The sequence below is a fragment of the Trichogramma pretiosum genome, unplaced genomic scaffold (genome assembly GCF_000599845.2).
Source record: "Trichogramma pretiosum strain Unisexual culture from Peru unplaced genomic scaffold, Tpre_2.0 scaffold35, whole genome shotgun sequence".
Lineage (NCBI taxonomy): Eukaryota > Metazoa > Arthropoda > Insecta > Hymenoptera > Trichogrammatidae > Trichogramma > Trichogramma pretiosum.
Genome location: NW_019640943.1, coordinates 667,954 through 693,107, shown reverse-complemented (window position 1 = coordinate 693,107; position 25,154 = coordinate 667,954). Strand labels below are relative to the sequence as shown.

At 39.9% G+C, this 25,154-nt stretch overlaps 5 protein-coding genes across 7 annotated transcripts; 2 read left to right on the top strand and 3 right to left on the bottom strand.

The window, feature by feature from the left end:
* The first annotated feature begins 558 nt into the window (after positions 1–558).
* LOC106653360 (zinc finger protein 665-like) lies at positions 559–3,104 on the top strand. The gene is made up of 4 exons (XM_023457937.1): positions 559–613; positions 692–806; positions 879–1,742; positions 1,848–3,104. The coding sequence occupies exons 1-4, from the start codon at positions 579–581 to the stop codon at positions 3,102–3,104; spliced, it is 2,271 nt and encodes a 756-aa protein (XP_023313705.1). The 5' UTR covers positions 559–578.
* A 1,660-nt stretch (positions 3,105–4,764) lies between these two features.
* Positions 4,765–6,412, bottom strand: LOC106653361 (trypsin-like). Its single transcript, XM_014372761.2, has 3 exons — positions 6,226–6,412; positions 5,503–6,143; positions 4,765–5,021 (listed from the first exon to the last, which is right to left on the bottom strand). The coding sequence occupies exons 1-3, from the start codon at positions 6,278–6,280 to the stop codon at positions 4,803–4,805; spliced, it is 915 nt and encodes a 304-aa protein (XP_014228247.1). The 5' UTR covers positions 6,281–6,412; the 3' UTR covers positions 4,765–4,802.
* Positions 6,413–7,824: 1,412 nt separating this feature from the next.
* Positions 7,825–9,043, bottom strand: LOC106653362 (serine protease ami-like). The gene is made up of 4 exons (XM_023457936.1): positions 8,961–9,043; positions 8,565–8,887; positions 8,178–8,489; positions 7,825–8,055 (listed from the first exon to the last, which is right to left on the bottom strand). Exons 1-4 carry the CDS (start codon positions 9,016–9,018, stop codon positions 7,825–7,827), a joined length of 924 nt encoding a protein of 307 aa, XP_023313704.1. The 5' UTR covers positions 9,019–9,043.
* Positions 9,044–14,234: 5,191 nt separating this feature from the next.
* Positions 14,235–23,341, bottom strand: LOC106653463 (zinc finger protein 813-like). Of its 3 annotated transcripts, none has more exons than XM_023457977.1 (3): positions 23,292–23,340; positions 16,028–16,142; positions 14,235–15,955 (listed from the first exon to the last, which is right to left on the bottom strand). In XM_023457977.1, the coding sequence occupies exons 1-3, from the start codon at positions 23,324–23,326 to the stop codon at positions 14,345–14,347; spliced, it is 1,761 nt and encodes a 586-aa protein (XP_023313745.1). In that variant the 5' UTR covers positions 23,327–23,340; the 3' UTR covers positions 14,235–14,344. The 3 variants fall into 3 exon arrangements, with proteins under 3 accessions (XP_023313745.1, XP_014228397.2, XP_023313746.1); XM_014372911.2 differs by lacking the exon at positions 23,292–23,340 and adding an exon at positions 16,220–16,300; XM_023457978.1 differs by lacking the exons at positions 14,235–15,955; positions 16,028–16,142 and adding exons at positions 21,433–23,000; positions 23,073–23,187 and having other exon boundaries at positions 23,292–23,341.
* On the top strand, positions 17,757–19,537 carry LOC111693413 (ankyrin-1-like). The gene has a single exon (XM_023457979.1). The coding sequence runs from the start codon at positions 17,951–17,953 to the stop codon at positions 19,271–19,273; it is 1,323 nt and encodes a 440-aa protein (XP_023313747.1). The 5' UTR covers positions 17,757–17,950; the 3' UTR covers positions 19,274–19,537.
* Positions 23,342–25,154: the final 1,813 nt, after the last annotated feature.

Below are 25,154 nucleotides of genomic sequence, written 5' to 3'. Positions count from 1 at the left end.
CAGAAATCAGTCTTGCAACGTCTCAATCGTTGTCAACGACGGCGGAGAAGCCATGAAACCAATTCGGTTTCAACCAAACGTATGTGTTAAATTCTATGCTCCGACTTATACAATTATTTTCATTTTACTGCTTGCAGATTTAATCGAATCCGAATTCATTCAATGAAACTTGTCTGTGTCAGATATACAATTACTTTTATTTTACCGCTTGCAAAGTAACATATAAAAGATCTCGCCATCTAGTGGTAGATACTCTCATAGTATTTAAAGCGATTGAAAACTTATCTAAATTTTAGCAATTAAATCTTCATTTTAAGATCATTTGCAATTATCGTCATATTTTTAACATGATTCTAAAAGCAAAATTCCATAAAGCCAATTAGCGTGTACATGATCAATAAATTTAAATTGTCGTGTGAAATATCTACTATAAATACTAGGCGTGTCATATTTCGTATGAACTCGTTTTTATTTTCACACCGTGATAAGTAAATATTATTGAATCAAGTTCAAGTTACCTTGCCTTGTACAGTTTGTATTGAAACAGTGAGTCGTAAATGAAATTTCCTACGAGTAAGATGGAATCGAACAATGTCTTCGATCCAACCGTTAGGTAATTTTTATTTTTTTTTAGTATTAAAAGTACAACAATTTTATTGCATAATTCTCTATTTTAACGGTGTTATTTTAGAATTAAAGAGGAAATAACGGATGAGTCGCTCATGGAGTATGATGATTACAACATAACGAACGAGACATCCGAAAGCAAAAATTTCCAATACTCGAGTGTTCCGCGGGAAAATTCTGTGAGTGTTGATAAACTTACATGGTAAATTTTTATTTTACAAAAATTTTAGTGTGACTTCCATTTATTGCAGATCAATGAGATTCAAAAGTTTGAACAAAACCATGATTGCGAACTTGACGACGACCTGCACGAAGAATTTGAATGTCAGGACGTGAAGATAGACGTAAATTCATCAGTGATCAGGAAAATTGACGATAATTCTCAACAATACTCGCCAGACACGATTAAAATAGAAACTGCAGGAGTCGTGAAAGAAGAATTAGTTAATGACGATTCGGAAGATTTCAATGCAAGTGTCGAGGGCGAGCTCGGACAGAGACATAAAAATACCAAAGAGTTCAATCATGGAAAGCGCGAAAAGACATTTATGCGAAAGAGACCTCTCGAAGTCCACACAAATAGTGTTCATGATGATATCACTCACCCATGTCATATTTGTGGAAAGACTTTCAAGCGAAAGATACATCTCAAAGTCCACGTCAATTCAGTACATAATAAATTGAAACCTTACAAATGTGATAAATGTCAAGTGTCATTCGCCTACAAAAATGTTCTCAAAAATCACATTACTGCTGTGCACAGTAAAATAACTTATCCATGTCATGTTTGTGGAAAGTCATTCGGACAAAAAAGTTATCTCAAAATGCACATGAATAGAGCCCACAATAATTTTAAGCGTTACCAGTGTGACGATTGTCAAAAGTTATTCACTACAAAAGCACATCTAAAAATTCACGTCGATTCGGTGCACAGTGGAATCACCCATGGATGTGATACTTGTGGAAAATCATTCGGACTAAAGAGTCATTTAAAGGTCCACATCGAGTCGGTGCATCGTAAAATAAGGCAGACGTGCGATAAATGCCAAAAGACATTCTCAAACAAGAGTAATCTCAAAAAGCACATCGATTCGGTGCATAATGGTGTTTCACATGCATGCGACATATGCCAAAAGACATTCTCAAACAAGAGTAATCTCAAAAAGCACATCGATTCGGTGCATAATGGTGTTTCACATGCATGCGATATATGCCAAAAGACATTCGCTACGAAAGGTAATCTTAAAAACCACACCGAATCGGTGCATAATGGTATTTCACATGCATGTGAAATATGCGGAAATGTATTCAACCGAAGAGGTGATCTCAATAGGCATATCGATTCGTTGCACAATCGTGTTTCACATGGATGTGATGTTTGTGGAAAGACATTCACTCAAAAAGGTCATCTCCAAATCCATATCGATTCGGTGCATAATAAAATTACTCATACATGTGATATATGCCAAAAGAAATTCTCAGACAAGAGTTATCTCAAAAAACACATCGATTCGGTGCATTATAAAATTATGCATCCATGCGATGAATGCCCAGAGACATTCTCAACCAAGGGTAATCTCAGAAATCATATCGGTTCGGTGCATAATCGTGTTTCACATGGATGTGATGTTTGCGGAAAGACATTCTCTCAAAAAGGTCATCTCAAAATCCACATCGATGCGATGCATAATTGTGTCAGACATGCATGCGATATATGCGGTAATGTTTATAAACGAAGTGGCGATCTCAAAACTCACGTCCATGCGGTGCATCGTAAAATAAGGTATCGATGTGATGAATGTGGAAAATCATTCAGATGTAAGACTCATCTCCAAAGACACATCGATTCGTTACATCGTAAAATCACGCATTCATGCGATATATGCCAAAAGACATTCTCAGACAAGAGTTATCTCAAAAAACACACCGATACGGTGCATAATGGTGTCAGACATGCATGCGATGTTTGCCAAAAGACATTCTCAACCAAGGGTAATCTCAGAAATCATATCGGTTCGGTGCATAATGGTGTCAGACATGCATGCGATATATGCGGTAATGTTTATAAACGAAGTGGCGATCTCAAAACTCACGTCCAAGCGGTGCATCGTAAAATAAGGTATCGATGTGATGAATGTGGAAAATCATTCAGAGGTAAGACTCATCTCCAAAGACACATCGATTCGTTACATCGTAAAATCACGCATTCATGCGATATATGCCAAAAGACATTCTCAGACAAGAGTTATCTCAAAAAACACACCGATACGGTGCATAATGGTGTCAGACATGCATGCGATGTTTGCCAAAAGTTATTCGCAGACAAGAGTTATCTCAAAAGACATATCGATTCGGTGCATCGTAAAATCACGTTCACATGTGATATTTGCGGAAAGAAGTTGAGCAAGAAGAGTAGTCTAAAAAAGCACATAGATAGTAAGCACAATGATGACACCCGCTCACATACAACTCAATAAATGTATGAAATTTACTTTTTATAATATAAATTTACCTCTAATGACGTAATTTCTTCGTGAAAGAACAGATCCTATAATTTGTAATCAATAAACTTTTGACAAAAAAGAAAGGATGGTGTTATTTTTTTTTTTTCATTAATTTAGTAAAATCAATCTAACAAGCACCGTAATATGGTTAAATAATTAATTCTATCATCAAACTTGGTCGGTTCTCCCTTTCCACCACGATTACATAATGGATAATTACGCGAAGTAATCCCTTGAACTCGTCGCCCTATGGTTAACTCCTATACGTCGATACTTGATTAATTTTTTTTTATCAATTAGTCGAAACACCGACAACGCGTTTGCATACACCGACTCTCATGAACTTACATATATTCCGTATACATATTCTTCGGAATTCTCGAGTATCGGATCGAATTATAACGGGCCTCGTGTGTCGTACGTGTAAGTGCATTTGTAGCTCGTCCGCGTATATTCATAATACACGAAGAGTCACGCGAACGCGCGTAACTTCTCTCTCGCGATCGCGACAAATTGCGCGGAGAGCCTAGTCAGTTATGCCAAAAAGCAGAAAACGAAGCGATCCTTATCCTCGCGCTGCGCTCCAGTTGACTAAGAGATAATCCCGACTCCTGTTACGTATGGCACGCGGGTATGATATCTAGTACAAACTCGCCTCTCTCTCTCTCTTTTCGAATTATTAATTACCAACTTTTAGAACAACGCAGCGTTATAATGTATACACGTATCAGCCTTCAAGCTGCGATACACGCGATAGCCGAAGTTCGAAGTTCAATTCCTTCCTTCCTTCCTCCATTACATCGCGTCCTGCATCGTATATATATCTTATATATATACGTACGTAATGCGCTTCGATGATGCATCTTCATTATGTGTGCTGCTGCTGTTGATGCTCTCGCCCGCGCGAAGTTTGCCGAGGCATCGCTGCCGCGCGTCAAGTCAAGCTGCGAGCGAGCAAGTCAATAACCTTATGTACACACACGCACACGTACACATATATATTGGCCTCTTGGTTCGCGCTCGTTTTCGAGCCAAGAGAGAGAGAGAGAGAGAACTTCGCTGCACTCAGCAGCAGCAGCAGCAACTTCCCCTTGCCGCCTTAGAAGTTCTCTCTCGCGCTCGAAATCAATGTCGGCTTCGCTTAAAAAAACAATTACTCAAGTAATATCACACCTGTCGTTGAAAAGTCTCTCTCTCTCTTTCTCAGTGGCTCGGTATATAAAACTGGTTTCGTGCGGATCTGTGCCGCGCTCTTGTATATACATATAATATATATAAATATACATAACGTAGCACCACATAATCAGTTAATTATTATGATTATCATCGATTTGCGCGCGACTTGGCAAATTGAACGATCTCCGCAGTCCTCGTCGTCGCCCGTATCTCGTCTCTCCATCGTCGATCCTGTCAATTCATTATACCGATCGTCTTCGATATATTCCGCATATATTATAATACCCACATATATATACGCGCGTAACGAACGTAACGCGTTTGTTTACACGCGCTCCGTATACAGACACGAGCGATAATGTGTATGGTAATTGGATGCACGGGGAAATTATACATCGCACTGCTCTTAGTCCAAGCAAACGTTTACATTAATTAATTAATACAATTCATCCCACAAATATATGTATATATATATATATATCATTTTTCAAATCATCATTTGCTCAACTTGACGTAGGTCCTCGTCTGCTTGTTGTACTTCCAGACGTCGAGGCCCTCGTGGCGGTCGGCCTCGGCGCGATCGATCAGATCGCGATACACCGAGACGCGCGTGTAGATCGCGTGGCCGTCCGTGTCGTTGCAGTCGTCCGGGCCCTGCGACCAGACGCCCAGGATCTCGTTGTGCTTGTCGACCAGCGCCGCGCCGTGATCACCCTGTGCACATAATTGCGTTTAACGTAAATAGCCAATTAGAGCTAATTACATAGCTGTAAGGAGGGATTAGGGTCTGTTCTTTTTTTGAGAACATGGTGAAATAGATTTATATCTGTAAATTATATTTTTTATAGAATATTTAGTTAAATTTTTAGCTTAAAGTAACGGAGAATGAGCTAGCTACAGCAAATTCCCCACTATTTGAGTAAATAAAATATGAGGTAATTTTTGAGTATTTGGCATTATTTTGAAGGCGAAAAAGTACTTTGTTCATGCAGAACATATAATAATAAGAAATGAAAAATGTTCTCAACATCGTTACCTCATTTATCATTTACTTAAATAAAGTAAACTCTGAAGCGGATCGATCTAGTAGATTTTAAGTAACTTGAAAATTCTAACCAATATTAATTTCGATTCGATTTACTATACACTTAAAATAAATAAATAATGAATAATGTGTGTGTTTCATTATACTTACCACGCAGACGCCCTTACGATCGAACAGACCGGCCGGCATCGACTTGGCGCAGAACACATTTGGATCTTGCTCCATCTCGGGATAGAACGACGAGCAGCTGCGCTGCGTCGTCACCCAGTGCGACAAAAAGCGCAGTCGACGATTCCTCGGGCCGACCTCGTGCAACCTCTGCTCGCCGGTCTCGGGGTCGCGTTCCCTGCGCACGTCGAATGCCCCGTAGCCCGCCACGCGACCGATCGCCCCGGCACCGGGCGCCCGCTCGTTGTCCGCGATTCGAGCCAGTCTCACGCGATTCGTCATGGGGATTTTCAGCTTGAGCACGGCCAGATCGGCCTGGTGATACGAGCCGCCCGACTGCTCGCGTCGCTTGAACGCCTTGGGCACGTAGATGCGCGACACCGAGGAGACGGCCACGTTCGAGCTCTTGGAGTCGAGATCGGCCGCGCCGGCGAACACGCGATAGGGCAGATGGACCACGGAGCCGTCGGCGTTGGTGACGCAGTGCGCGGCGGTGAGGACGTAGCGCAATGCGATGAGGGTGCCGGCGCAGAGATTGCGGCCGTGAGTGTCCTGAATGCTCACGGCGTAGGCGAACTCCTCGTGAGGCGCCTCGTCACCGTTGAGTATCGCCGAGACTGGATCTGCGATTGAGATCGACGAGACGAGATTATGAGTTTTTTTGTACTTATTCATTTATTTATTTATTTTTCTGTTTTTTTTTACTCGTTAGTATGAACAGCTGATGGACGAGAAAGATGGAAAAAATTAACGGCGACATTTGACGACGGATTCCTTCTTCTTCTTCTTCTTTTTCTTTCTTGCGCACACGTATGCTCGTGCCGAGTTCGAGGAAAAAGTGCTGCGAAGCGCGAAACGATATAATATATCGAATACTCGGGCTGTATGACGATCGCTGCGATGATCCACGCGAAGCGACGTTTCAATTGCGCTGGCGCGTGATATTAACATAAAACAAAAAAATTAAAAGGAAAAAAATATTTATCGATCTCTCTCTCGTGCGTGACGGCGTGACGCGCGCACGTTATTGAGCCGTTGATGTACATATTTTTATCGTCGTACGACTTTCCATGTGTTTTAACATTATTATTATTATTATTTCATTGGTCGAAGTGAAACTTTTTTAATTTGATTTGGTATGGAGAGTAGAGGTGTGCAAGTAATTGACTGAAATTTTATTTTTCTATAATGTCAAGACACACTAAATTTCTTTCGTTGAAATGTAGAGTTTTTACAAAAATGTTTGAACTTTTACACTGAGAAAAAAAATTCATTGATTCAATGAAACGTTTAATTGAATACAATCTATGAAATAATTTCATTGAAATAATCTTTTTTTATTTCATCCAACAAAATATTTAAATGTTTTTACCAAAGTTTCATGAAAACAATTAAATATTTTGTTGGATGAATGAATTATTTCATAGATTGTATTCAATTAAACGTTTCATTGAATCAATGGATTTTTTTTCTCAGTGTATGATGATAAAATTCATTGATTTTTGTTACTTGAATAATTTCGACGCTCAAGTATTATCGAAATCTTCTATAACTTTTTTTTCATTAAACATTGGTTAATGAGCAAAGTATCAAGGAATGCCTTGAATATTACAAGCCTTCCTTAGGTCTATTTAACACATAGACTTGACAAACTCATTCGCGTGAATCGCACTTTCACTCTGTGCCACCTAGCGGCGACACGGCTCACAACAATACATACATCGACTATTTTTGTGATATCATGAGTTTGAAGCTAGATTTAATCGTTCAACTTTATAATTGTATCTGCGTGAATTACATTTCTGCTTTTGTGCCACTTTAGCGGGAACACGTCTAATTACCTCGAAATTGAAAAAAGTAATTGTTTTTAGATAACACTAGCATAAAAAGTTTAAAAAGTTAAAAGAGCAATGTAGCTAAAAATCCAATTAGAAATGAAATATTTTTAATTTTATGAAAGTTTCATTTTGAACTACTGTTCTTTAACATTTGCTCATTGGTTTTTTTTTTAAATTCTTAATACGTCGTTATTTTCGCGATTTGGCAAGGTAACATTCGTACACATGAAATTTGTACGAATGATACCTTCCCCGCGATTTTCTTTTTTATATCGACGATCCTTGAATCAAGAACCTGTCTATATTCTTGCAAACTTACAAAGATCTGCTCGAAAGGAATTAACAATAAATGGTAGTTATTTTTATCATATTATTTAAAAACAATGGATAATCAAACACATAAACATTTATTTTTTGCAAAAATTATTTTCTTTTTGTACATCGATTTCGACATCCAGATCTATATCTATCGGTCGAGAGGCCTGGTATCGTAGTAGCGATCGCTCCCCTTGTCGTACTTGTACACGCGATGATGCTCTCCGGCCGAATTTTGGAGCGCGTGACGAATCAGCGAGCGATACGGCTCGACTCGCGTGTACAGCGACGGCGTGTAGAGCTCGTTGCAGTCCTCGGGTCCGTTCGAGTGGATGCCGAGGATCTCGCGATCCCGAATCACCAAGGGACTGCCGTGATCGCCCTGAAGGGAAAGAAACACACAGTCCAGCTGAATCTCCGGATGTAAACTCCGTCGATTATTTTTTTTTTTCAACAGAAAGTCGTCAAGCTCGTGAAAATAAAAAATCCTCCGTCCCGATTTACCATGCACACGCCCTTGGGCACTCGCAGTCCGTAGGGCGGCACCTGGGCGCAGAAGACCGCGTGATCGTGGGCGCCGAGGCCGTAGGTGCGTTGGCAGGTGCGATCGCGCAGGGTCGTCTGGCGCATCGAGCGCAGCTGGGTGTTGGAGTCGCCGCGCCAGTACTCCTCGCCGGTGTCGCGGTCGCGCACCAGCTCGACCCTCGTCGCGCCGTAGCCCGCCACGAGGCCCTGCTGCGGCTGCGGCACGTCCACCGTGGGCGGGCTCTCGTCCACGTACAGGAATCGCGCCGCGTTCGACGCCGGATGCTTCAACTGCATGCGAGGGTGAAAAAATCAGCATTGAAATTAATATTATCTGCTGTATCGATTAAAAAAATTCGCGATTACCCTCAGCAAGGCGATATTAGCCTTGTGATAAGAGCGACCACTGGTCTCTTTGCGCTCGAAATGCTTGGAGATGAAGATTTTGTCGACTCGTCTGGTGACCCCTTGAGGCGAGGTCAGATCGGTCGCACCAGTGAAGACTTGCAGCTTCATGCGCAGAATTTTGCCCTCTCGATCGGTGACGCAGTGAGCCGCTGTGATCGCGATCTGTGGCGTCAGAAGTCCACCCCCGCAAATGTTGTGTCCGCGAAAGTCCTGAACGCTCACCTGGTAATCGGCCACTTCTTGGCCGGCCGGATTGCCATTGAGTATGGCTTGGACCGCATCTGGCGTTAACACAAATTATTCAAGCGAATTATTGATAGTTGTGCGATTTAGAGGAACTATTTCGGGGCTTACTCGATTGAAAAATTGAGAAAAGCAAAAGGGTCGAGAGAAAGAAGCCGGCAAAATTCATCGCGACTGTCGCGAGTGACGATGCAGCGACAGTCGCGCGGAATGCAGAGCTGCGAAAAATCGTGACCGTGATACAACTTCAATATACATCGTAGAGTGCACGAAAAAGTAATTAAAAAAATTTGTCGTACTCAAGGAAAAAAAAAGACGAAGCAAACTTGCGATACTTGTGGAAATATTCATCGATGAGAGATATAGCGATGAAAATAGGCATATAATTTCTGTATTTGATTTGAAAACTATACAAAAATACAATCCTTCCTGCTTTATATGGCATCGGAGCGCGTGTTATGAATCATGATAATCAATCGATTTGAATTGAAATTAATACTTTTGCGATCGATACGGCAATTTTCACTCAACTCATCACGATATTGTAACAGATATACACGATTATAAATAAAATATTACGTAGACGCGATGTTTATACACTAAGTTACGCACAAACAAATAAAAAGTATTACCAGAAAGTTCACAGCAAGTAATTGTTCCATCGATGTCGAGGAGAAACGAACAAAAAATGTATATACACAGCAAATATTCGATTTCGTCAAAACTGGCACACGCGCATATATAGCAGCTCTTTCGCAACGGCAAAGTTTAATCAAATACGTAGCGCCGAATTTTCTAAAAAAGCCGAAAAGCCCACGCCGAAAAAGATTCGCGCCGGTCTAGTTCCACGAGCAACAAAAAAAAAAAAAAAAAAATATAACTCGCCCTGCACCCTGTGCGCACGTCTATGTGTGTATATAATAGATAACGCAACCCTCTAATTTACTCCGGTGCGGACGTTGCGTGCGTATATATACGCGTACAGAGTACACAGGCATGTGCAGCGCTATTCGCTTTTTCTCTACTGTGCCGCGTGTGCGGGGATATACGTATAAAGGGCTCCAGCGGTTGTACACGCACACGTCGAAATTCAATCAAACCGTCGTCGCCGCGTTTACACGTGTGCCAAGAACCCCGAAATTCGCTAAAATATATTTATACCTTTTTTTTCTATCGTGAATTTACATTTTACGTTGCACGCGCGAACGATGGGACGATAGAGAAAAAACAAGAAGGTATGGTGCCGAAATGGAAAAATTATGCCTAGATACATGTATGCGTAAACAATCGAAATCGCTATACGATACAGCGTCGAAAAGGACGATCGTAAAAAAAGTGCCTCGACGCGCATAAATTTAACATAAAAAAAATTCAATCTTTCTTTTTCGCGGGAAGTTACGCCCCCATCGAACCGGAAGTATGTACGTATTATCCTGTAAAGCCTCCTTAGACCAACTTTTACACCCTTCGCTCTTCCTTACACTTGATCTGCGTGTCGATAAATCCAATTTATCCAGGTATATCACTCGCGCGTGCGTTGCAATTTACGAAATCGCCCTGTGTATGTACGGCTCATCTCGTGTGCGAGCCTCAAAGTGTCCACGATGAAAGAGAAGAAGGATCTTGCATTTATTGTTTCATAACGCACAAAATGTACTAATTTATTTTTAAGTAAAAAAATGAATTTCACTTTTTTTGGTCAATTTTACCATTTAATCTCAAGAAAGACAGCAGGGTGATTCTGGGTCATTACATCAAACAATTCTTTATAAATATAACATTTATAACTTTTATACTTTTCTTTTCATGATAATCAAAGTATTACTGCGAGAGGATCCAGCAACTCGACAAAAATTCAAAATGTGTTATATATTTTTTTTACTATTACTTAATTAAAAGACGCATATACTTTATATAATATCTGTTATGATGAGAAAGAATGACTTGAGGCCTCTTTACGGGCTTATATTTAAAAAAATTTTTTATCTACGGTATTTTACTGTAAAAGAGAAAATAATTTATTTCTAAAGAAGGCGAATGAATTTTTACACGACGTAATGGTATGAAAAGAGGTTTTGAAGCACTTTTTTTCGAAACTACTTCTTTCAACTGGTACCAGTGAAAAATCTATAATTATCTTTTTTTGGAAGTTGCTATAAAGCGAGAATACGGGGTAATTCTGTCGACGCAAAAAGTGTCTAAAGTCGCCATAACTTATAACATAACTATAGATAACATAACAACATGGTTCAATACATAACATCTTTTAAATTGGTCCAATATTAGTCATAAATTAATATTAGTCATCTTTTAAATTGGTCCAATATTATTCTCAATCTTTGTTACTTTTCATGAAGATTTCTTGGAAAATGGCATGAAGCCATCTTTTGGTTGATCTGAGTACCATTGAAAGATACATGATGTATGAAAACAATGATCGGAAATGTGGTTTAATGACGTAGATTTGAAAAATTCATTTTATCTTTACACCAACTTTAATTTTACTTGCTAAAAATTTTAAATGTTTAAAGACCTCTATTTAAATGAGATATTTTTTCCAGGTCTCTTTACAACGAATTTCAAACCATCAGTGGTAAGTTTCGATATCTTCATTTGCATGTACAAAAAAAAATCGAAATAAAACTTTTAGAAGAGATTTTTTCAATAAAACAGTCTATTCGCAATCTCCTTAACCTAATATCAAAGCTCAACCATCGGAACATGAAATTCAACCGATTGTATCAATAAAAACCCCATCGGATGCGCTTTGCCCGATTAAAACTCACTCACAGGGTAATTCCCTGCCGAATCGAAAATAAAAATATTTCGACACGCGAACTCTCGAAATAAAGTAAAAAAAAATGCGACTCGCGCTTATACGTTCGAGAAGAAGAAGAAGAAGCTCAAACGAGAGGAAATAAAACGTCGATCTTTAACGCTCAACGATAATTAGGCGGTGCGCGCGCGCGTGTATCGTATGTACCGCTACCTAACGCCGCCGTCTCATTACATCGAGATTCGATTAGATTACGATTGTTATTAATATCGCTTAAATACACGTACATTACGCAATTTAGATTGCCGATCTCTGTAAATATACATACTCTATATAGTCTATACCCGAGCGAAAGAGGAAGAGATCGGGGATGCGTGTGTGTGTCTGTGTACATAGCGCGTATACATTATATACATTATAATATGCACGTGCATTATACACACAGGGCATGTAATCGAAAGATTATCATCTCTTATACAGCCGCTATAAACTGCTTTATATCGCGGACGATTAGGGAAACACACGAAATCATCATCGTCGTCCTGTACACTTGCCAATATGGCAGGCAAAGAGCGAAAATATGCCGTATTTTATACATCGCGCATTATATACGTGTTTATTTATCATTTAAAACGTCTTATATTATATATATATCGGTGAGTGGGCATTAAGCATCGCTGCAAAATTGCCCTTATATAATACGAAGGCGGCGTTATTGGCCGGGGATTTACGCGCATTATAATATATTATATATACACACAGCATCTGGGCACGCGCTTTTTTATGATTTTATTACTCCGTCAAGAAGCTCATTAATAGCGATAAAGAAGACTGAGCGAGAGAGCGACAAAAACAAAAAAAAAAAAATTGAAAGAAGCGATCATCCTCTCTCTCTTCTGGCGGTGCATCTCGGGCGCATTAAAAGTACATTTTCCGCGCGGGAATTAGCTGCTAAAATGACGGATATATATACGCATTTTGCGCCACGATAAAAACGTCGCAATATAAAATCATTAAAACGAAATTTGCAATCTCGTTATATATATACGCTGCTGGCGCGTGGGGATCAACGTTTTCAATAAACATATAAAGCTCGGAACCTTTTTCGCATACTACAGTGTATGTATATATATTTTAACATAGTGAGTGCGAGTTTATAATCTTTATTACGATGGCGTTTAAAAGAATTCGCGTGAAAAATAAAAGTATAAGTTTGTGTGTGTGTGTGTGTGTTTATAATTGTATACGTCGAATTCGAGCACGAAATGACGTGTGTATGCACCCACGTATATAGCACCACAACGTCCTTGTTACGGTCGATTTTTTTTTCTTTTTTTCGCTCGTGGCGCGGCGCGCATCGAATTCGTAATAATCGCCTACAAAATCGGACACGAGCTTTTCCCTCCGCTGCATATACAAAGATGATACATTAATCACTTCTCTCTCTCGTGTACATGCGAGAGAGGTGTGCAAGTGCAGCGCATTCTGCCCGCATACTGCACATACCTGCGCGGCGAGCCTCGAAATAAAAAAAAAATGAAAATAAAAAAAAAGGAGGAGGAAGAAGAAGCGAAACGCCTACCGATACACACGAGCTTGTATATACTAGTATATAGCAGCAACAACAACGACTATAACGCACACGTACACAACGCGGGCAACTGAAAAAAAAGCTCAAAACTTTCGACTGCTACATGGCCTGTGCCGTTGCCGCTGCTCGCCATACGCACTCTATGTACTCTAGTACACAAAACAGGCTGTTTATTCCAAGTACTCGCGGCGGCGGTGGCGGTATAGGTACGTATACATATCGTATACGGTCCCATTACTCCACGAGAGAGGCCTGGCGTCCGTACACATATGCGTATGCGCGCGTGCAGCTATATATACGTATTTATAATATACCCTCTCCGAGAGCCCATAATGCTCTATCTATCGTTTGGAGCTGTGCAACGAGCTGCTCTCTACGCGCGCGGGCATGCCCATTAAAATACAATGGCCCTGCTGTGCGTATCTTCTCTCTCTCTCGCTCGCTCGCTGTACGTGTAACTCTCTCGCGAGCTATTTCTCCTATGCGCCGGCTTCTCTCTCTCTCTCTCCTTTTTTTTTACTACTTTTTTCGTGTACTTTGGTGCTGCTGCTGCTGCTGCTATGATATGCACTGAACGCGCACTTCTGTGTGTGAGTGTACATATAGAGCCTCGACAATCTAAATATGCCTCGTGCTGCTGCTGGTTGTGCACCCGCTGCGAATAATGCCTTTATTTACCACGTGTGTGTGTGTAAGTGGTGGTCGTGGTGGTCACATGCTTGCAGCGCGTTAAAAAATATATCGTTAGTATTTATGTTCTTCATTGCCCCGGATATTTTTCTTGTTTTTAAATCCTCGACCGTATGGTCGCGGATTTCGTTTTATATCTGCATGTTCGAGAGGCTGTCTTCGACGCCGTCGTTGGGAAAATTCTTGTTTCAACGAAAATCCAATGGCGCACGATATCGTGAAAGAGATATTTTACGAAAGTTTGATGATAGAATTGATTATTTAACCATATTATGGTGCTTGTTAGATTGATTTTACTAGATGATTGAAAAAAAAAGTAACACCATCCTTTCTTTTTTGTCAAAAGTTTATTGATTACAAATTTTAGGAGTTGTTCTTTCACCAAGAAATTACGTCATTAGAGGTAAATTTATATTATAAAAAGTAAATTTCATACATTTATTGAGTTATATGTGCGCGGGTGTCATCATTGTGCTTACTATCGATGTGCCTCTTTAGATTACTCTTCTTGCTCAACTTCTTTCCGCAAATATCACATGTGAACGTGATTTTACGATGCACCGAATCGATATGTCTTTTGAGATAACTCTTGTCTGCGAACATCTTTTGGCAAACATCGCATGCATGTCTGACACCATTATGCACCGAATCGGTGTGGACTTTGAGATGGCTCTTTTGTGAGAATGTCTTTTGGCATTTATTACATGCATGCTTTATTTTATGATGCATCGAATCGATGTGCTTTTTGAGATCGCCTTTATGTTTAAAAACATTTCCGCAAATATTACATTCGTGACTGACACCATTATGCATCGAATCGATGTGCCTATTGAGATCACCTCTTCGTTTGAATACATTTCCGCAAATGTCACACGCATATGTGACACTATTATGCACCGCATCGATGTGTTTTTTGAGACTACTCTTGTCAGAGAATGTCTTTTGGCATGTATCACATGGATGCGTGATTTTATAATGCATCGATTTGAGGTGTCTGTGGAGATTACATTTTTGAGTGAATGTCTTTCCACAAAAATCACATGCATGTGAAATACCATTATGCACCGATTCGATGTGGTTTTTAAGATGACCTTTTTGAGTGAATGTCTTTTCACAAACATCACATGCATAGGAAACACCATTATGCACCGACTCTATGTGATTTTTGATACTACTCTTCAGTAAGAATGTCTTTTGGCATATATCGCACGTGTGCCTTATTTTACGATGCACCGACTCGATGTGGACCTTTAAATGACTCTTTTGTCGGAATGATTTTCCACAAGTATCACATCCATGGGTGATTCCACTGTGCACCGAATCGACGTGAATTTTTAGATATCCTTTTGTAGAGAATAACTTTTGACAATCGTCACACTGGTAACGCTTAAAATTATTGTGGGCTCTATTCATGTGCATTTTGAGATAACTCTTTTGTCCGAATGACTTTCCACAAACATGACATGGATAAGTTATTTTACCGTGCACAGCATTAATGTGGTTTTTGAGAACATTTTTGTAGGCGAATGACACTTGACATTTATCACATTTGTAAGGCTTCAATTTATTATGTACTGAATTGACGTGGGCTTTGAGATATATCTTTCGCTTGAAAGTCTTTCCACAAATATGACATGGGTGAGTGATATCATCATGAATACTATTTGTGTGGACTTCGAGATGTCTTTTTCGCATGAATGTCTTTTTGCGCTTATCGCAAGCTGGAGCAATACTATTATTCGCCAAATCAATATTTGTTCTGAGTCTAATTCCATGATTGAGCTCTTTGATATTTTTATGTCTCTGTCCGAGCTCGCCCTTGACACTTGCATTGAAATCTTCCGAATCGTCATTAACTAATTCTTCTTTCACGTCTACCGGAGTTTCTATTTTAATCGTGTCTTGCGAGTATCGTTGAGAATAATCGTCAATTTTCCTGATCGCTGATGAATTTACGTCTATCTTCACGTCCTGACATTCAAATTCTTCGTGTAGGTCGTCGTCAAGTCCGTAATCATGGTTTTGTTCAAACTTTTGAATCTCATTGATCTGCAATAAATGAAAGTCACACTAAAATTTTTGTAAAATAAAAATTTACCATGTAAGTTTATCAACACTCACAGAATTTTCCCGCGGAACACTCGAGTATTGGAAATTTTTGCTTTCGGATGTCTCGTTCGTTATGTTGTAATCATCATACTCCATGAGCGACTCATCCGTTATTTCCTCTTTAATTCTAAAATAACACCGTTAAAATTGAGAATTATGAAATAAAATTGTTGTACTTTTAATACTAAGAAAAAAAAAAATTACCTAACGGTTGGATTGAATACATTGTTCGATTCCATCTTACTCGTAGGAAATTTCATTTACGACTCACTGTTTCAATACAAATTGTACTAGTCAAGGTAACTTGAACTTGATTCAATAATATTTACTAATCGTGGTGTGAAAATAAGAACGAGTTAATACGAAATATGACACGCCTAGTATGTATAGTAGAAATTTCACACGACAATTTAAATTTATTGATCATGTACACGCTAATTGGCCTTTTAGAACTTTGCTGTTAGAATCATGTTAAAAATTTGACGATGATTGCAAATGATCTTAAAATGAAGATTTAATTGCTAAAATTTAGATAAGTTTTCAATCACTTTAAATACGATGAGAGTATCTGCCACTAGATGGCTAGATCTTTTACATGTTACTTTGCAAGCGGTAAAATAAAAGTAATTGTATATCTGACACAGACAAGTTTCATTGAATGAATTCGGATTCAATTGAATCTGCAAGCAGTAAAATGAAAATAATTGTATAAGTCGGAGCATAGAATTTAACACATACGTTTGGTTGAAACCAAATTAGTTTCATGGCTTCTCCGCCGTCGTTGACAACGAATGAGACGTTGCAAGACTGATTTCTCAGAACGAGTTTTTAAGTTTGGTTAATTATGTATTCACCGTTAGATGGCGAGAACATTTATAAGTGAATCTGCAAGTGGCAAAGTAAAAATAAGTGTATAAATCAAAGCATGGTTTTTCCTTTTTGTGAATTCGTATGTTCTTAAGCAACAAAAAAAGTTGAATTCAATTATTTCAATGGCTATCGATTGAAGATATGAATTTCATATTGTCAAAAAGTTTAAATAGCAAAACAGACACAGAGAATCCTCATTATATTATCGTAAATAAAGTAAACGATCGTTATGCAATTTTTCTGCAGTACTCTTGAAAGTGTACTATTATGGCACTGTGGGGCTTCGAGTTTACATTCATGACACACTTTCCGGTGGCACAAGTCGTTTTTTACGGCACTGTCGTCTTCGACGGCCATCGCCACTAGTCTCGCTGCTCGCATACGCTACTGATGAGCGTTTTATATAAGACCTTCTTGATTTGCTCGCATACGCTCCAGAGAGTGCGAATTATGCATCGGAAAATGGGTCATAAATGTGAACTTACTCCCCGTAGCCGTGTGTGATACAAGTTCCATGGGTTACTTATAGCACTTGTATCGTAAATTACTATTATGATTTCTGAAAAAAAAGGAAATTAAATAAGGCTTTAAGTCTATTATTTCTTCAATGCATATTTATTTTAGTGATATCGAGAGTGACATTTTATAACAATCAGACATCAAGAAAAACCATACAAACATAATTATCACTAAACAAAAATGATATTAAGTAAAATCGTACATTGAGAATATACCGTTCGCGATCATCTTTTTGAAATTTTTTTAGTTCTAACAGATCTTTTGTCTTTTGTTATTACAATTTTCCACTTATAATATTTCTTTTTACACTCGGAGACAATGGATCTTATTCTCGGTGTACCAAACCGCTCCATCACACGTACAGAACTTTCACTTTGTGCTCTGCTCCGTAACACGTGTGCTACTGGTGTTTCGTGGTCTCAGTTCAGTACGAGTTACGACGCCGTATAAGCAGCACAAAAAAGATCTCGACTAGAACAGTCGGCACCGGCAAGTGATTAATAAGTAATTAAAAGTATTCGTGCGCCAAAGTAGAACAAAGCCATCATGGACCAGTTGAACAACAACAACGTCATCAACAAGAAGCTGGACTTGACGCTGCCAGAACTCGAGGAATTTTTCCGGGCCAACATCAATTCCGAGAAAAATGAGTCGAGGGACTGTCAATTCACGTCGTTGATCGAGATAATGACCCTCATGAACTACAAAGACAAGCCGGAAGTCGACCAAGAGGGTAAGCCGATACTGCGGCGTACCACAGCGGTGCATTTCGTGGCCAGGCGCGATCTACCCCTGGAGAGCCCCAAGATCCGGACCCTCTTTCGAGTGTACGACAGATTCGAGGCGAATTACGTCGACGAGACGGGCTTGAGCCACTTCCACGTGGCCTGCCGATATGGCTTCCACGACGTGGTCGAGCGATTCATCGAGGCCGGACAGAGTCCGGATTTTCGACCGTTACAAACGATAGACCCACCGCTGCACTTGGCTCTGCACCACGGCCACTGGAAGACGGCCGAATTGCTCCTGAGTCGAGGTCACGCCGATCCAACTGCGACAAGCAGAGACGGACTGACGGCCTTGCACGTGCTAAGTCAGAATCCGGACTGCGATACGGGCTTGGCGCAGACGTTGCTCCAGGGCGGCGTCGAAGTGCGAGTCGACGCTTGGGACAAGTTCGGCAACACACCGCTGCACCTGGCCCTGCACTGGGGCAACGCCAAGATGGTCGAGCTGCTGTTGAGGCGCGGCTCCAATCCGAACTTCGTCAACAACGCCGGGATGGCTCCGCTGCACGTCGTCTCGAGGCGGGACCGCGACGGCCACCTGGTGGAGCTGTTCTTCGGCGTCGCGGACGAGATGTATCTGTCGGTGAAGGTCGACGTCCGGGACAATAAAGGCAACACACCTCTGCACTACGCCCTGGAACGGGGACTCAAGAGGGTCGTCGATCTGCTGCTGAGGCGGGGGGCCGACCCGAATTTGGCCTGCGCCGACGGTGGCAATTGCCTGCACATCCTCTGCAGGCAAAAGTGCGACAGAGAGCTGATCGAGGCGTTTTTCCGAGTCGTCAACGAGAGACTCCAGCTGATGGAGGTCAACGCCCGGGACAAGCGCGGCGATACCCCCCTGCACTTGGCTCTGCGACGCAACGACAAAACCATGGCCGAGATGCTGCTGAGGAGCGGCGCCGACTCGCTTCTGGCCAACAACGAGGGAGACACACCCCTGCTCATGATGAGTCGAAATCTCGACGAGTACCGCGACCTGCTGGATATACTGAGTGGTCTCACATTTAATCAACCTGAAACGGTACAGGTCGAGGTCATTGGCAGTTCGGCCCCGACGGTTACCTACTCCATCGTCTGAGGAATTCATTCGTCTACGTATTATTTGAACAAAGAGATACGCAATGAATGGCCGGTAAAATTGTTCTTGAAAATTTTAACAAGATTCATTTTGATCATTTTTTATTGATAAGCACATACGATCGTTTGTAATATCAGATCTTAAAATGTACACTCATTCTTACGCCACCTTATATACGTTATCGAACGTAAATGTAAAAAAAAGTTATGCTATAGCCAATTGTAAATGTTTAAATAATGTAAGGAAAAAACGATTATTGATAATTATCAACTCACTCATTAATTTTTTAATAAACCAACGTTAAATGAAAAAATTTCAAACTTATTGTCTTTATTTTAAAAATATATGGGCTATTCCACAACTGGTGTTGTAGGCTCAAAAAATGAAGTTGTAACTAACCATTTACTCTTCAAGAACACAATGAAAAATGAAAATCATGAACACTACAGCCCCTAGGTCCAACCCTCATTGATCTACAGGGGCTCAAAGTTGGATTTTCATGTTTTGAGGATATTCTGCTTGTTACTCTGCTTTTTTGGGATGCATATGAAAAAATTTTTAAACCATGTATTTTCATGTAAAATTTGATGTAGAATTCAAATCTGTACTCAGATGAGACATTCATAAGCTCAAAACCCCTTAAAATTGAAAAAATAGAGCAAAAGACCGTCAAAGTCAAAAAAAAATTTGTTCGTATACCTCAAATCAGAACATATTACAATATGGGCTGAACGGATGTTCATCGATACACCAAAATACAACTTCTGATAAAGTTTGGTAACTGAGTCTCCAGTACGGACAATTTGGTAGCTAGAGAAGAGGCAAAAAACATGGAAAATGAGGAAAAAACCAGATCTTCTTTCTCTTTTTTTTACTACTTTTTTCGTGTACTTTGGTGGTGTTGCTGCTGCTATGATATGCACCGAGCGCACACTTCTGTGTTTTTTTTTCTACTCCACCCCATTCGGACACTCACCGTTATCCGCCGTCAGGCATTGCTTCGGTGAGGCCGGGGTTGGTTGAGCATTTCTGCTACTTCTGTTAGTCGTTGTTTTTCCTTACATCCCCCATCCGTTGCATAGTGATATGCGACGATTAGGGGTTCAGGGACTCATCTTTATCTTCTTGGTTAACCTCCGATCCTGCACGCTGCCATCGTCGATTGTCGTATCCCCTTTTTCAGAGCCGTCTGCGTGGGCTCACATTGCTGGCATCTCCCTCTGAGTAGGACATCTTCTTTAGAACTCGCTGTCTAGTGCCATCTTGTGAGTGTGGTTCTCGCTTCAGGCGCCATCTGTGCTCCAGCAGAGCCTTGGCTCTCACATCCGGCGCCCTCTTGTGAGTGTGGTTCTCGCTCCCGACTTCATCATGGGAGTGGTGTGCTCCATCTGTTGCCAGCCTTGTGAGTCCTCGCCTCGGGCTCCTACTTATGGTTATCCTATCGCTTCCAGCTCGCAGAGTAATCGGGGTTTTTTTACCGCTTCGGAGGCTGATGACATAGCCCGGGTCTTCTTTTTGAGTGGTACCCGCTCCACCTCGGGCACGGGCTCGACCACAGCGGGCGAAAAAACGAACCTCGAAAATTCGCCAAGTGGGGATCGAATCCACGCCCTATAGGGTGTACCGTATACGGCACACCTTGTATCAGCAGGCAAGAACTATACCCACTGAGCCGAGGAGGCCGATGCAAACTTCTGTGTGTGTGTGTGTGTGTGTGTGTGTGTGTGTGTGTGTGTGTGTGTGTGTGTGTGTGTGTGTGTGTGTTTGTGTAAGTGGTGGTCGTGGTGGTCACATGCTTGCAGCGCGTTAAAAAATATATCGTTAGTATTTATGTTCTTCATTGCCCCGGATGTTTTTCTTGTTTTTGAATCCTTGACCGTATGGTCGCGGATTTCGTTTTATATCTGCATGTGCTGTCTTCGACGCCGTCGTTGGGAAAATTCTTGTTTCAACGAAAATCCAATGGCGCACGGTATCGTGAAAGAGATATTTTACGAAAGTTTGATGATAGAATTGATTATTAAACCATATTATGGCGATTGTTAGATAGATTTTACTAGATGATTGAAAAAAAAGTAACACCATCCTTTCTTTTTTGTCAAAAGTTTATTGATTACAAATTTTAGGAGTTGTTCTTTCGCGAAGAAATTACGTCATTAGAGGTAAATTTATATTATTAAAAGTAAATTTCATACATTTATTGAGTTGAATGTGCGCGAGTGTCATCATTGTGCTTACTATCGATATGTATTTTGAGAGTACTCTTGTGTGAGTATGTCTTCCGGCATTTATCACAAGCATGCGTGATTTTACGATGCGCCGAATCGACATGTCTTTTGAGATTTCTCTTGTCTGAATATGTTTTTTGACATACATCACATGCATGTGGAATACCATTATGCACCGATTCGGTGTGAATTTTGAGATAACCTTTTTGTGAGAATATCTTTCCACAAATGTCACATACATGTCCGACTCGCTTGTGCACCGAATCGATGTGTTTTTTTAAATAACCCTTATCTGTGAATGTCTTTTGGCATTTATCACATGGATGCGTGATTTTATTATGCACCGAATCGGTGTGGACTTTGAGATGGCTCTTTTGTGCGAATGTCTTTTGGCATATACCACACGCGTGTCCGACTTGATTATGTACGGCATCGGTATGCCTTTTGAGAATTTGCTTTTGTTTAAACATCTTTCCACAAATATCACATACATGCCTGGCACCATTATGCACCGAATCGGTGTGGACTTTGAGATAACTCTTTTGTGCGAATGTCTTTTGGCATATATCGCATGCATGTCTGACTTCATTATGCACCGAATCGACGTGAATTTTTAGTTGTGCTTTTGTAGTGAATAACTTTTGACAATCGTCACACTGGTAACGCTTAAAATTATTGTGGGCTATATTCATGTGGATTTTGAGATAACTCTTTTGTGCGAATGTCTTTTGGCATATATCGCATGCATGTCTAACTTCATTATGCACCGAATCGACGTGAATTTTTAGTTGTGCTTTTGTAGTGAATAACTTTTGACAATCGTCACACTGGTAACGCTTAAAATTATTGTGGGCTATATTCATGTGGATTTTGAGATAACTCTTTCGTCCAAATGATTTTCCACAAATATGACATGGATAAGTTATTTTACTGTGCACAGCATTAATGTGGTTTTTGAGAACATTTTTGTATGCGAATGACACTTGACATTTATCACATTTGTAAGGTTTCAATTTATTATGTACTGAATTGACGTGGACTTTGAGACGTATCTTTCGCTTGAAAGTCTTTCCACAAATATGACATGGGTGAGTGATATCATCATGAACACCATTTGTGTGGACTTCGAGATTTCTTTTTCGCATGAATGTCTTTTCGCGCTTACCGCAAGCTCGAGCAATACTATGATTCGCCAAATCAATATTTGTTCTGAGTTTATTTCCATGATTGAACTCTTTGGTATTTTTATGTCTCTGTCCGAGCTCGCCCTCAACACTTGCATTGAAATCTTCCGAATTGTCACCAACTAATTCTTCTTTCACGACTCCTGCAGTTTCTATTTTAATCGTGTCTGGCGAGTATCGTTGAGAATTATCGTCAATTTTCCTAATCGCTGATGAATTGACGTCTATCTTCACGTCCTGACATTCAAATTCTTCGTGCAGGTCGTCGTCGAGTTCGTAATCATGGTTTTGTTCAAACTTTTGAATCTCATTGATCTGCAATAAATGAAAGTCACACTAAAATTTTTGTAAAATAAAAATTTACCATGTAGGTTTCTCAACACTCACAGAATTTTCCCGCGGAACACTCGAGTATTGGAAATTTTTGCTTTCGGATGTCTCGTTCGTTATGTTGTAATCATCATACTCTATGAGCGACTCATCCGTTATTTCCTCTTTAATTCTAAAATAACACCGTTGAAATTGAAAATTATACAATTATACAAAAAAAAAAAAAAAAAAAAAATNTATACAATTATAAAAAAAAAAAAAAAAAAAAAAAATTACCTAACGGTTGGATCGAAAACATTGTTCGATTCCATCTTACTCGTTGGAAATTTCACTTACGACTCACTGTTTCAATACAAACTGTACAAGTCAAAGTAACTTGAACTTGATTCAATAATATTTACTAATCGCGGTGTGAAAATTATAACGAGTTGATACGAAATATGACATGCCTAGTATGTATAGTAGAAATTTCACACGACAATTTAAATTTATTGATCATGTACACGCTAATTGGCTTTTTGGAATTTCGCTTTTAGAATCATGTTAAAAATATGATGATAATTGCAAATGATCTTAAAATGAAGATTTAATTGCTAAAATTTAGATAAGTTTTCAATCACTTTAAATACGATAAGAGTATCTGCCACTAGATGGCGAGATCTTTTATATGTTACTTTACGGAAAAATTTCAAACGTATTCTCTTCATTTCAAGAATATATTCGTGGTCAAATATTTAAATGATTATATAATAAATAATTATAATATTTAAAATTGATAATTAATTAATAATAAATTAACAATTGTTAATAATTATGAAAAATAAATTTTTTTTCGTTTCTTCGGAAGGTTTCAAGCAAAAACTTACCATTGATATTTTTTAGTCCAATGCATGTCCAATGCAATGTTAAACGTATTAATAATAGGCAAGAAGCTCGTATAATCGATGAACGCATTAATTGGTTTTTCTTTTGCCACAGCTACTTATAATTATGATTTATGATAATCATTCAACAATGATAACATTTGTTATTCATTAATATTATTTAATTTTTTATTTTATTATAACAAGAGGTTGGTTTTGTTCGAGCTTAGCGAGGTTGAAAAGACTCCTGGATCTACCTCACATTTCATTGTACACGGATAGACCACGACTGAGCGAGGCGCTGTGCCCTCGAATAAGAAGCTGTGCCACTTGCACGGATTTTTTCCGTGCTAAAACACTGGAAGAATCACGGAGGGACTGCCATCCCCAAATTCAATGGTCTAACTTTCGACAGGCCAATCGCGCAGAGACGATGTTTGATTTCCCTTCCTTCGTTAACAAATTGTCCGATCATGCTTGTGATTAATACAGGCCAAGGTCTAGTGACCCTCTCATGTCCCATAAAATTGTTTTGTTAGCCAAAAATCAGACTAGCGATTATTTTGAATTTAAAATCCATATAATGACATAGAAGCGAAAAAAAAATACGTACGTACGAGCAGCGAGCGCATCTCGTATGTACGGAGGCATCATGGTGCCAAGAAAGAGACAGAGAAAAAGAAGAAGAAAAAAAACGTGTACCTACGCACACGTATGTGTAAAAGGCGAACGTCGGCCTCGAGTCCTTGAGAGCAATTAAAACACCGTAAATCGCGCTGGGGAAGCGCGATTCCTCCTGTGTCTGTGTGTACTACTACCATACGTATACGCGTACACACTTTTTTTTCTCTTTCTCTCTCTCTCTCTCTTTTACTTCGTCCTGTTGGGGAGTTGTTATCACACGACTCGGTCGGCAAATTAATTTGCCACGCTTCGATCAACCGGCGGCAGAATTAAAGAAGTAAAAAAAAGAAAAAAAACAACAAAACAAAACAGAAACGTCGTGTGCGCTAAGCTGCACACCTTCGCGCATAAATGAAACATTCTTTAAGTGCTTTTCACCGTTTTTCAGCGCGCTCGGCAGCCTCTATCATACATACATAATAAAATAATTGCCGCCGATCGGCAAAAGTGCTCACGAATAGAAACCTACATTATACGATCGCGGCATTAAGGTTGAGATAAAAAAAAAATGAAGAAGTAGGAGGAGGAGGAAGACGTGCACCGAATTTTTTGTAAAATCCCGGGCACATCCGTAGCGATCGGCAGCTGCAGA

Coding starts and splice junctions, on each gene's coding strand:
- LOC106653360 (XM_023457937.1), top strand. CDS start 579: ATGGAATCGAACAATGTCTTCGATCCAACCGTTAG. Junction 614..691: donor GTCTTCGATCCAACCGTTAG/GTAATTTTTATT, acceptor GTGTTATTTTAG/AATTAAAGAGGAAATAACGG. Junction 1,743..1,847: donor TGCATAATGGTGTTTCACAT/GCATGCGACATA, acceptor ATATGCCAAAAG/ACATTCGCTACGAAAGGTAA.
- LOC106653361 (XM_014372761.2), bottom strand. CDS start 6,280: ATGTCGCCGTTAATTTTTTCCATCTTTCTCGTCCATCAGCTGTTCATA. Junction 6,144..6,225: donor TCAGCTGTTCATACTAACGA/GTAAAAAAAAAC, acceptor TCTCAATCGCAG/ATCCAGTCTCGGCGATACTC. Junction 5,022..5,502: donor ATCGTAAGGGCGTCTGCGTG/GTAAGTATAATG, acceptor TTATGTGCACAG/GGTGATCACGGCGCGGCGCT.
- LOC106653362 (XM_023457936.1), bottom strand. CDS start 9,018: ATGAATTTTGCCGGCTTCTTTCTCTCGACCCTTTTGCTTTTCTCAATT. Junction 8,490..8,564: donor CTAATATCGCCTTGCTGAGG/GTAATCGCGAAT, acceptor CCTCGCATGCAG/TTGAAGCATCCGGCGTCGAA. Junction 8,056..8,177: donor TGCCCAAGGGCGTGTGCATG/GTAAATCGGGAC, acceptor CTTTCCCTTCAG/GGCGATCACGGCAGTCCCTT.
- LOC106653463 (XM_014372911.2), bottom strand. CDS start 16,275: ATGAAATTTCCTACGAGTAAGATGGAATCGAACAATGTATTCAATCCA. Junction 16,143..16,219: donor GTATTCAATCCAACCGTTAG/GTAATTTTTTTT, acceptor GTGTTATTTTAG/AATTAAAGAGGAAATAACGG. Junction 15,956..16,027: donor GTGTTCCGCGGGAAAATTCT/GTGAGTGTTGAT, acceptor CATTTATTGCAG/ATCAATGAGATTCAAAAGTT.
- LOC111693413 (XM_023457979.1), top strand. CDS start 17,951: ATGGACCAGTTGAACAACAACAACGTCATCAACAAGAAGCTGGACTTG.